Raw genomic sequence first — 12,567 nt, 5'->3', positions numbered from 1 at the left:
TCTGTAATGCTTAGTACAATGACTATTGGGGCCATTCTCATGCTCACGCTCTGCGTGTATGTGGATGGAACCCAGGCACCTGCACATGCTGTGGTCTTATGAAATGTTTGTTAGATTTAAGTTACCTACAAGGTTACATGTTCTTTTCTTGGCATATTAGTAGCAGACTAAACCTACTAGCAGTGGCTTAGTCTTCAGAATTCGTGCTGTACTTGACGAAGTCCAAGTAAAGCACACTCTACTAGCTGGGCCTGGGGGAACACACCTGTAATCTCAGCTGCTTGGCAGACTGAGGAAGGATGATCTCAGGTCTGAGGTCAGACTGGGCAAATTAGCAAGGCTCTGACAAAAAAGAAAAAATTAAAAAATAGCGGGGTTGGTGGTACATGCCTGTAATCCCAGCACTTGAGACTGAGGCAGGAGGATCGTTGTGAGTTTGAGAACAGCCTGGGATACAAAGTGAGCTCAAAGGCAGCCTGAATTGCATAGTGAGACTTCATCTCAAAAAGAAAAAAAAAAGCTGAGGATATAGTTCAGTGCAAGACCCTGGGTTCACTCCTTAGGACTGACAGAAAAGAAAGCAGCTCATGGAGTCCCCTTTGAAACTTGGGTATAGGAACTAAAATTCCAAAATGAAAGCATTAAAGATGGTTTTTTTTTTTCTTCCAGTATTAGGGATTCAATCCAAGGCCTTTGCACTGAGTTATACCCTGTTTTTTGTATGTTTGTTTTTTGAACTAGGAACTCAGAACCTTGTGTTTGCCAGGCCCCATGTATCTCCCTTTTTATTTAAAATTTTGAAACAGTCTGTGATGGTGGGTTGATTGTGTCAACTTCAGAAGTCCAATTAAATTGGCTCTGCAATTCTACACTCTAAGGTGTGGGAGACCCACCCGAGGCCAGCCTGTCATCTGGATGGTATAAAGGGGAAATGAGGAAGGACAGATCTGCTTCTGCTCTTCAGGGCAGTTCTAGTCTTCGCCTTCATACTGGATGTCATCTCAGGGCTTCCAGCAGACTCTTCAGCTTCTGCTGCAGATCCTTCAGCCTCCCAGAGCACTCTTTAAGCCTTGCACTACAGGCTCATCGGCCTCTTGATACAAACTCAAACTGGACAACGCAGTGAGCTCCAGACCCTCGAAAGCATCCTTCAGTCTCCAGTGTGTAAACAAACCCTCTGCACTCTTACTCATCTGACTGTGGGTGGCCAATGCAAGCCAACTTGTATCCTGTATTATATTTGTTTCTCTAGTAAATACTGACTGATGTGGAGTTTCATTAAGTAGCTAAATTGCCCAGGATAAGGTTGAAACTGTGATCATCCTGCCTCAGCCTCCCAGAGTTCTAAGATCACAGCACTATGCTGCCATGCTGAACTTTCAAAATGATTAAGTCAAGAGGGCAGAGAGGGGCCAGGGATTTAGCTCAACAGCGTAAGTGCCTGCCTGGCAAGCATGAGGTTGTGAATATAAGCCCCAGTATGGGGGAGGGGGGTGGCACAGACCTCAGAATGGAGGTAACAGCAGCCTAAAGGGGCAGGGAGACAACAGGCAGTGCTTCTGTCCCTCCGCCATGAGGACACCACCTCTGTTCCCTCTGGAGGGCACAGAAACAAGACACCTTCTTGGAAAAAGAGTTTAGGCACCTACAGCACTGAGCCTGCTGCACTCTTGCTCACAGACTTAGACCTGAAGCCTCCTGCGTGGCCCTCAACTTGCAATCCTTCTGCCTCAGCCTGTTGAGTGGCTGAAATTACAGGTACATGACATCATGTTCGGACTTAAACTATGTATTTTAAAGGTGGTACAGGTGATAAGTTTTATATCATGTATACTTTCCCATAATGTTTTTTTTAAAGGCCCCACTTTTTTCTAAGAAACCATTTTGAACAATGATCAGCCCACAAACACATTTTAAATCCTACTTTTACCATATGAATGATCCTAAAATGACTTTTCTGGAAAAGTCTTTTGTCACTATTAACTACACAAACAAAATCCACTTACTGAGAAGGAAGCGCCAACAGGCCTCCGGACCCACTTGGGAGGCTTCTTCAAGGGGAGCACTATAGCATGCTGCCCAGTCTGCTGTGGGATCTGTAATGGAGGAAGGGGCTGCCCTGTGCCAAAGGGATCCAGATTGCCAAATGACGATGAAAGCTTAAAATTTAAAATGGAAAAAAAATATATACATTAAATGTACTGCAGTTTTTCAGGTCATGTACTAAAATATTTTATTACAATCATCTGACAGTGTTAAATCACTACGATTGGTCAGTAAAATTATTTTCAAAACAATTATTCAATGTGATTTGGGGGATATGTAATCAAAAGCCTTATAACTTCCTATTACCTTGTCAACTTGTTTCTGCCTTAAGCCATCTGTGCTCCCTCCCATGACAGAATAAACACTGATTCGCCCATCAAAGGAAGCAGCTGATAAGACTGCAGGATTTCGGGGACACCACTGAATATCAAAGCACCACTGTGTGTTGGTGGGAAGTTCATATAACACCTAAGTCATACAAAAACAAATGAAGAAATTATAAACATAGTAAACAAAAAAAAATGAGAAAAGGGTATAGCCACTTTATAAACAAAATCCCTGAATTAAGTCAGTCAATAAGCACATTTAACATTTTACTTTATAAAATGTCTTCAGCCAAGTAAATCTATTGCAAGATTTTGGAATGCATTTTTTTTTTTTTTTTTTGGGTACTGGGGATCAAACTCACGACCTCGTGCTAGCCATGCAGGCACTTACACCACTGAGCTAAATCTAAATCCCCGGCCTTATTGTAAGATTTTATTCCACTGTGGTAGTCCAGAAGGCTACTCAGAAATGCTTCTAATGTTTCAACTAGATTTAAACAAACCTATCTTTAAAAGTGAGGTTTTCAATTTTTCTTCAAATTATAGTAGATGTGTTTGAAAGACTTACTGAACTGTAAAAGATCAACAGTCCTTTTTAACTGTTTTTGCCTGACAAGATTCATACTTAAAGATATCTGAGGGCCATATTTTATAATCAACCTTAAGAAGGAAACTCTATAACCTGAAAGGAAGTAGTTCACCCTTCCTTCACTGTCTCACCCGCTTAATCCCACCAGAAACAACAGGATCCCTGGAATAACAGGTTTCAAATTCAACAGTCACACTTGCTGATGTAAAATCTTTACAATGTCACCACAGTTGTTACCGCTTCAAAGTTAGAGTGGTAACTGTAATTTAAAGAACTGGTTGTAGGCCGTAAGAAATACGTCTAATGATCTGAACTTTGGCTTCACGCATGATGTGTCATTTCATAAGAAAATAGAAACTAAGTAGTACTATCATTATTGCTGCTTTTCTTTTTGGTCTTCTAGAATGAACCCAAGGGCTTATGCATGCTAAATAGATACTCTACTATTCAGCTAGCCCAGTTCCTAAACAAGTATTTCTGAGGCTACGTAATGAACACACTTTATTGGAAACAAGATATTTATTACTACCTTTTATGTGCTATTTCAGTGATTAGGTTTTCTGGTTGGAAGAAATGATTTTAGACAATGTTTCTGGAAAAAAAAATCTACACTGGATTAACATTTCATACCTACTTCTTACTTTGTCAGGTTTTTAATTATTCAAGTGCACTATAACATTTATATGGAAAATTACTCATTTAACTGGAAACAACAATTTCTATAAAACTGAGAAACATTTCCTCCTCATACCTCTCCTGTATTTGGATTGGAGCAGAGAATCTTTGCATCTTTTCCACAGCTCAGCAACAATTCAGGATCTGCCATGCTCCAAGCAATTGCCAAAATCCCTCTGTAAAAAATACAAGGAAAAAATGACAGAAATGAGGAAGTTTACAATACAATGAAAAAAAATCTTAAATTATTTCTTTTAGGTTTTGGAGACTCACACTTTAACAGAAGAATAATTTAATATAATCTTTCTAGAAGCCAATTTAGTCATGTTCATTACAATTTAGTGTGGATCATTACAAAGACATGGATGTTGAAAACAGTGTCCAGTGTATGAGCAAAGAATGAATGCAAATGGTCAATATGAATCTACTCAGTGATAATAAATTACAAACCATCTTCGGATTAGAAAGTACAGACTTAAATTATAGGGTAATAGCTCAATGGTAGAGCACTTGCCCAGCCTGCAGAAAGCTCTGGATTTCATCCTCAGCACCATCAAACAAAACAAAAAGTTGTAGAAATTTACCTCAAATTCTGGTATACTATTTTTATAATCAATGAAAAAGTTATATATATCTATACATTCCATTTTTAGTAAAGTTATTATAGGAACTGTGTAAGTTAGGTATAATAAAATATTTTACTTAGAGAGGGCCGGAAATATAACTTTCACTCTTTTGTTTACATTTCTAGCTTGTTACCAAGGATGTATTCTTCTTGTGTCAATTTTTTTTTAAAAAGAAATTTAAACTATGTCTCACAAGATCGAAATTCCAGAGATGCAATTTTAAGTTTTTTGTATTATACTGAATTTTGGATGCTTTTATCCTCAGTATAACGAAGTAGTATTTTCTGGTAAAAGTTCTGAAAATTCAGATTAGCACAAAGCAAACAAAAATTTCCATACACCATAATCCATGGAAAGCCACTGTTACTATTTCTCTCTTCTGTATTCATGCCTATGCTACTTACTCTATTAGAAGCTAGAATTCAGTTTGAGTATTTCTCCAAAGTAGACAAGCTAGACTGTACAGATGTAGCTCAGTGAGAGTATACTTGTTGTTATGGTTTTGAAAGGTGAATGGACCATGGCGGGGCACAAGGCTTACCCATGGACCAGTCCTTTTATGACTTTATAGTTAAATGTGACACCAGGAGGAAGTAGGTCACTGGGGCTGTGGCCTAGAAGCCAGATGTCCCTCTCTTCCTTGATCACTCTGCTTCCCACCACTATGCTTACAGTGTTTCTCCTCTGCCATGCAACCATGCCCGAGAGCCAGCAGACTACAGACTAAAACCTTTATAAACTATGAGTCAAAATAAACCATGCCTCCTTCAATCTACAGGTGTCAGTTATTGTCTCAGTGACATGAAAGGTAAAACAGATGCACAGTGCTACTTTTTTTTTAACCTTTTGAAGTACTTAAAGAGGGCTAGGGATTTAGCTTGCAGCATAAGCACCTACCTGGCAAGTGAAAGGTTATGAGTTCAATCCCCAGCACCAAAAAACAAACAAATAAAACAAACCAGAAAGATAAAGCACCTACCTGGCAAGTGAAAGGTTATGAGTTCAATCCCCAGCACCAAAAAACAAACAAATAAAACAAACCAGAAAGATAGTCTTGTTATCAATTAGTGGTGATTATCCTTTCCCAAAAAAGTTTTTAATAATTGGATAATAGTCTCATAATCTTACTTCCTTCAGAGTCAAGAAAATACTGGTACAGAATTGTACAAGGACCAGTTTGCCTGAATATATTCTATTTCCAACAGTTTAAGAATGTTCAAACCAGGGGCTGGGGATTTAGCTCAGCGGCATAAGCGCCTGCCTTGCAAGCAGGCAGTCGTGAGTTCGATCCCTGGTACCGATAAAAACGAAAAAAGACCAAAAAAAAAAAAAACTTAAGAATGTTCAAACCTTTATGAGTTATATGACAGCACGAAAATTTACATGCCTCACCTAGATTCACTGATTTAGCCAGTTACTTCCCAGGTTTCTCTCCTTTCACATATACAGTACATGGATGTAGTTTCTGATCATTTGCAAGTTATGACATGTCATGATACAACACATTGCTCCTACCGTTATTTCCTCATGTAACTATATTGTCCTTTACAACTATAACTCAAATATATACTCAAAATATTTATTATTTACATGTAATACTATTTTTTTTTCTTTGTCTTTCTGAGACAGGGTCTTGCTATGCAGCTCAGCCTGGCCCTGAGTTCCTTTGGTAGCCCAGGCTGGTGTTGAACTTGCAACACTCCTCCTGCCTCAGTTTCCTGAGTGCTGGGATAACAGGTGTGTGCCATGATAACCAGCTAAGTATTTTAAAATATATAGCCCACATTAAATTCCTCCAGTCATGCCTGTAATCCCAGCACTATGGAGGCTGATGCAGAAGGACTGCCATGAGTTTAAGGCCAGCCTGGGATACAAAGTGAGTTCAACATCAGCCTGATCTACATTGTAAAATCCTATCTCCAAAGAACAAAAAAAATTAAAACAAATCAAATTCCTCCAGTGGCATCAAAAATGTACTCTATAATGTATGTCTATTTCATTTATTAGAGGCTGATTTGCTCCTGGCACCCACTAGGATGTTCGGCTAACTTCTGACTACTCCAAAGCCTGGAGTCAGTGAGGAAGGCAGTATAGAGCAAACAGACTCTGGGATCCCACCAATTGGGGTGGAAGTCAGCATGGTGCTGGTTATATGACTTTAGGCAAGTTAACCTTGCTGAACCTCAATTTGTGACCTTCAAGATGTGACAATAACTGCATCCAAAAGGTTATAATGAAGGTTAACCAAGGTAACTTGTATGGTTGATACATTGTGTCAACTTGAGCAGTTTAGAAGTTTAACTAAGAGACTCAGAGGGGAGCCAGGATCCTTATTTGTAAATATCCTCATCCTGTACTCACCCTGGAGGGGAGTGGCCTGTGTACAATATATGAAAGGAGAAGAGGCTTGCTCTTCCTTTCTTTCTGCTTTGGCTGCTTTTGTTGACTGCTGCTGTTAAGTGTTGTCCCAGTGCCATGCCACCCTGCCTTGCAGCCAGCTTATGGACTGATTAGCTTCATAAACAATGAGTTAAATAAACTTCCTTTTCATTTTGGGTGTTGGATATTTTGTCCCAGCAATCAGAGAAAATTAACCAAGACAATGCTACTATATGTATTGTATGTGTTGTATGTACTGTATGTGTTACTTCAGTTCAGTTGTCTGAGGGCAGAAAACTTTGTTAAATAAATGAATTCAATATTAAATAACAGAACAAAACTATTAAAAGTCTCAGAATCATCCTTAAACAAAAAAAAACAAAAATCTGACTGAAGCCCGGCATGGTGACACATGCCTGTAATCCCAGCATTTGGCAGGCTGAGGCAGGAGGATCGTTGCAAGTTCAGCACCAGCCTGGGCTACAAAGTGAGTTCAAGAACAGCCTGAACTGCATAGAGAGACCTAGTCACAAAAGACCAAAAAAAAAAAAAAAAAATCTGACTGAAGCATAACATTTATGCTTCTTTTTTTTTTTAAACTTTTTATCGGTACCAGGGATCGAACTCACGACCGCCTGCTTACAAGGCAGGTGCTTATGCCGCTGAGCTAAATCCCCAGCCCCGAAGCATAACATTTAAATGGGACAAGTTTGACTAGACTCTTCTCTGTAAGAAGTTCCAGAAGAGATCATAAACTTTTTTTCCCCTTAAGATCATAAATTTTTAAGTACAAACTCACTACAGAGGATGAAAGGGATTTAAAAAAAAATTTTTTTTTGTACCGGGGTTCAAACTTATGACCCCCTGCTTGCCAGACAGGCACTTATGCTGCTGAGGTAAATCTCTAGCCCAGGATTTAAATTTTAGCCTACATATCACTAAGTAGGAAAGAGGAAATAGAGGCTAAAAGTACTTAAAACATACCATCCTGTTAAAAGAAATTTGTTTTTTGTTTAAAAACACTGAACAAGTTTGCATAACTTCTCTGGGTACTGGAATATCAATACAGGAAATTTGTCAATTTACTAATTAATAGTATTAAAACAAACATGAGAAAATCCTTGTATGTTTTTACAGCATCAACATATTTATTAAAATTCAAAGAATATAACAAGTAATTTCTCAGAATGTTTGCTTTAAAAGTAATAACTTAGAAGCCGGGTATGGTAGTGTATCCCTATAATCCCAACACTCAGGAAGCTGAGCCATGAGGAGTGCTGAGAATTTAAGGCCAGCCTAAACTACACCATGAGACTCGGTCTCAAAACCCAAAGTAAAAAAAAAAAAATTAAAATTAAAATTAAAAAATAAAAAACTCTGAGAAATAAAAATATTTTAAAATTGTTAACATTTTATGAAAATCTCTTCATAAGTATGATGACCCTAGTAATGATCAAATTATATAACAACTTCAAGAGTTGTCCCAAGGTATTGTGATTTATAAAAATTTTGAAATATCTGATAGAAAATCGTTTAACAAAGGATTTATGCTGATATGATTTGGCTCCATTTTGATAAAGAAAATTCCTCAGTTACACAGTGAGTCACTACAAAGTGAGACCTGCCTTTAAAAACTATCAATCAATCAACTAACCAACAACTAACCAGTAGTACTACCATTCACAAGAAAGCAATATAGTAAACCCCTGAATTAAAAAGGAAAAATATAGTCTAGCAAGACGCTGTGGGGCATGCCTGAAGCCTCTATTAATCAGTAGGTTACATCAGGAGGATCATGATTTGAGGCCAGCCTAGGCAACACAAAAAGATTCGAAAATAAATAAAAATTGGATAATTCAAAGTGATAACAAATTATGTTTTACAACATAAACAAATCAAGCTCTTTGGATAGTAGCATGATACCTGGCATGGTTCTCCAGGACACGGAGAGGAGAGGTAGCAAATCGAAGATCCCACATCTGGATCACTGGTAACCTGTCATCCTCAGAGGCCAGGACCATCTGAGTGGCAACATCAGGATGCCATGCCAACCCAGAGCAATGCATCTGGAGACAGTGAAAGATCAGATTTAGCAATCACATGACTTTATAAAAACTAAAATGAAATTTGAGGATTAAGCTTTTATTGACATAAATAATAAAAAATATCAGCCCAGGCTTAATTTTTTTTTAAACCAAAACTTAAAACTATTAAGTTTTATTAAAAGTATTAAATACTAGTCTTTTTCTTTTTCTTTTTCTTTTTTTTTTTTTGTCAGTACCGGGGATTGAACTCACAATCATGCACTTGCAAGGTAGGTGCTTATCCCACTGAGCTAAATTCCCAGCCCTTAAATAGTAGTCTTCCCATCCAAGTACTAACTAGGCCCAACCCTGCTCAGCTTCCGAGATCAGATGAGATCAGGCGCCTTCAGGGTGGTATGTATGGCCACAGATTTAAAACAGTAGTCTTAAAAACCTTCTTCCTATGCATTTCTTCTATCAGAAAACTTAAGGAGCTGGCCATGATGGCACACACCTGTAATCCCAGCACTTGAGAGGCTGAGGCAGGAGGTTAACCATGAGTTTTAGAACAGCCTGGGCTATACAAGCAAATTCAAGGCCAGTCTGCACTATATAGTGAGCTGTGCTTCAAAAACAAAACAAAATAAAAAAAAATTCAAGGAAACATTTGTGAAACAACAATTATGATTTATATTTTCATATTTATATTTTCATATGGAATATGTAAGTATCATTAATAAGAATTATCCAGAGTTCAAATCCTGTAAAACATTTCAGAAGATGAATAAAATGCTTATCATATGATCATTCTAGTGAAGCTTGTGTTTTAAAACTCCTGATCCATTTAAAATACAATACTCTGAAGTAATATTCATCTGAACAGTTTGCTATTGTTTTAAAATTGTATATATTCTAACTTAGGCAATCTTGGTTTTTTTTTTTATGGTACAAAGGATTGAACTCATGACCTCACACTTGCCAGGCAGGCGCTTATGCCACTGAGCTAAATCCCCAGCCCAAGCAACCCTGTTTTAGAAAATGTCAAAGTAGACAATTTTAGTAAAAACACAAAGAAAAAAAATCTCTGAATTTTATCTAAACTACTTTACAGTATCTAATGACAACGATTTGTAAAGCTGGGAACTTAATGTGCTCTGTAGCTGTGTCTACGGAGATGTTCAGAAAGATCGTGGCTCCTGTTGGCAGAATCTAACTGGATAAAGCCAGAAGTTTGAAAACTGAAAGTTCATACTCATACAATTTCTAACAGGAAAAATTTATACATCTCTAGGAAAAGCTAAGTATCAATTAAGGTGCTGGCAATGCCTGGAAACAGCTAGCCAAGGAAAATCAGTATATTATGAAATAAGCATTAGTAATATCCAATCTGGCTTAATGGGAACTTTATTATTTTGCTTAGCAAGGGGAAAAGTGATTCATTCCAACTCGATTGATGAAGATTTAACTTTATAAAAACTTGACTTATTGGCAATTCTGATGGATAATATATGAACACCTAGAGCAGAGGTATGAATTCATCACAAATCAATCATATACTTACCCTGTTACTATGATCACTGACTTTGATGATTGGTTCATTTTTCCTAAGATCCCACACAGTGGCCCGGCCACTGGGACTGGCTGATGCTAAAATATGCTGAACTTGTCTGTTCCATGCAATGCAGCTGATATCTTCTGGGGGCTATAAAGAATGAAGTATTAAAAACCATTTCCCTATTATAGTCACATTTAATTATAAAACTGCTTCACTTTTAAAAAACGTAATTATTTAAAAGCTGGATTCATCCATTGTACAACTTTCCTTTATATGACTCCAAATTCATGCTTTAAAGCACAGGTAAATGGTACTTCAAGTATTTTATCTTTTTAAAGAGAAACTTAAGCAAGCAAGGAAAGACTGTTCTTACCTAACTTATTGAAAATACACTTAAAAAGTGTATTTTATTTTCTCTGGTACTAGGGGATTGAACTCATAACCTTGCAATTGCCAAGCAGGCACTTACACCACTGAGCTAAATCCCTGGCCCCTAAAAAGTATATTTTTAAATAAGGTAGAATACTTAGAATACTTTATCACAAAGGAGAAAAAATAACACTATATCTAAGAGAATTATTAACGATTTTTGTTGGTTTTACTTACTACTCTATGCCCAGTACAATGAACAGTGTCCAGCAGGCAGTAAACCCTGAATAGTATTTAGTGTAGAATGCCTCACTAACACTTTGAAGAAACATATTAACACTTTACTATACTGAAGGAAAATCAGTGCCATCTAAATAATGATTTGCATAAAAAACTTAAAACTGAAATAAGTATAAGAAATACTTTTGGTTGCTTTGATTACACTTAACCAAAATCAATATAATACCTGTGTTTTGGCTCCTGGTGTCATTGGAGTTGCAAAATTGTTTAGATCCCAAATGTAGATTTCAGATTCATTAGCACCAGAGGCTACCAGATTAGTCTGCAAATATGAAACAACTATAACTAAATAGTATTTATGAATAATGAAGAAAACAGAATTCAGAGCTAGAAAGATGTTGGTTTTGGGACAATTTTTCTGTTTAAAAAAGCAAAACATATACATGTTATCTTATAATTCTTCAAATTCAGTTTTTTAAAGAGAAACACTATAAAACTATTTAAAATCTTCTGAAAAGAAGTTTTAATGCCACACATTACCAAAAAAAAAAAGAACATTATGTGGCTCAAATTCTGTTTTTTTTCTTTTGGTACCGGGAACCAAACTCTCAACCTTGCACTTACCAGGCAAGTGCTGTGCCACTGAGCTATGTCCCTAGTGTAAATCGAATTGTTAATCACTGTTGTAACCATGTAGAGATTACTGCTTGTATATCTGCACTTCTGGAAGGAAATATTATTACAGGAGATGAAGAATGATCACCAATCATTGCCTTCAGAAACGGCTAAAATCCTCAAACTGTGGCATTGTTCTCAAGGTACTTTAATGCCAACCTCCAGAGTTCCATGATAACAGAAGTAAAATATCTTATGTTAAATCTTCATGTATTTTTATTTATTTGTTTATTTGTTGGTCGTGGAGATCAAACTCACAACCTATTATTCACACTCAAAACTCCTTATCTGATCACCTGGCACATTAACTTCAGAAACAGAAAAATTCTATGGTAGCTACCTATAAGATTCTTTTACCAAAAATGAGCAGGTATTTAATGTAAGTATGGAACTGACTAGTTAATCTAAAGAGTTGACAACACAAACTGCAGAAATGAAGTTTTGAAGGAAAATCAGTGACATTTAAACAATGATTTCTGTTTTTAATTAATGAAAATCTACGTATCCAGGTGTAATGATGCATGCCAATAATCCCAACTACTTGGGAAACTGAGGCAGGAGGACTGCAAATTCAAGGCAGGCTGGGCAAGTTGGCAAGTGTCTCAAAATAAAAAGGGCTAAGAATGTAGCACAGCACTCCTTGTGCTCAATCAATAGTTTGGGGGAAAACCTATTTACTTTCTTCTTAATATTCTTTTTTTTTTTTTGTCTTTTTCCTTTTTATCGGTACCAGGGATCGAACTCATGACTACCTGCTTGCAAGGCAGGCACTTATGCCACTGAGCTTAATCCTCAGCCCCCTTAATATTCATTTTTTAGTTGTTATGTCAGTATCCTATTAACTCAAGATCTGTATTCATCTATACACTTACATAATCAATATTTGCTAATTTTATAAGGCAAACAGGTATCTTTTTTTTTCAGTACTGGGGCTTCAATCTAGGGGCATTCCACCACTGAGTTCCATTCCACATCCCTTTTTAAAATACTTAAAATTTGAGTGGGCATGGTGGCTCGTATCTGTAATTCCAGCACTAAGGAGGCTGAGGCAGGAGGATCATTA

At 37.1% G+C, this 12,567-nt stretch overlaps 1 protein-coding gene across 29 annotated transcripts in view; it reads right to left on the bottom strand.

Annotated features, from left to right (window-relative positions):
* Positions 1-12,567, bottom strand: part of Sec31a (SEC31 homolog A, COPII coat complex component) — a 67,258-nt gene that overhangs the window by 41,512 nt on the left and 13,179 nt on the right. For all 29 annotated transcript variants that reach the window (XM_063247155.1, XM_063247156.1, XM_063247153.1 and 26 more), the window contains 6 exons: positions 11,056-11,151; positions 10,227-10,367; positions 8,565-8,707; positions 3,713-3,812; positions 2,353-2,514; positions 2,007-2,159 (listed from right to left, as the gene is read on the bottom strand). In XM_063247155.1, coding sequence (XP_063103225.1) covers positions 2,007-2,159; positions 2,353-2,514; positions 3,713-3,812; positions 8,565-8,707; positions 10,227-10,367; positions 11,056-11,151 — 795 coding nt within the window. The remainder of the gene's footprint in view (positions 1-2,006; positions 2,160-2,352; positions 2,515-3,712; positions 3,813-8,564; positions 8,708-10,226; positions 10,368-11,055; positions 11,152-12,567) is intronic.

Source organism: Cavia porcellus, unplaced genomic scaffold (assembly GCF_034190915.1).
Source record: "Cavia porcellus strain 051 isolate PalLab524CR breed Dunkin Hartley unplaced genomic scaffold, mCavPor4.1 scaffold_4, whole genome shotgun sequence".
Classification (NCBI taxonomy): Eukaryota; Metazoa; Chordata; class Mammalia; order Rodentia; family Caviidae; genus Cavia; species Cavia porcellus.
The sequence above is the reverse complement of the archived record's forward strand: the minus strand, read 5'-3'. Positions and strand labels throughout refer to the sequence as shown.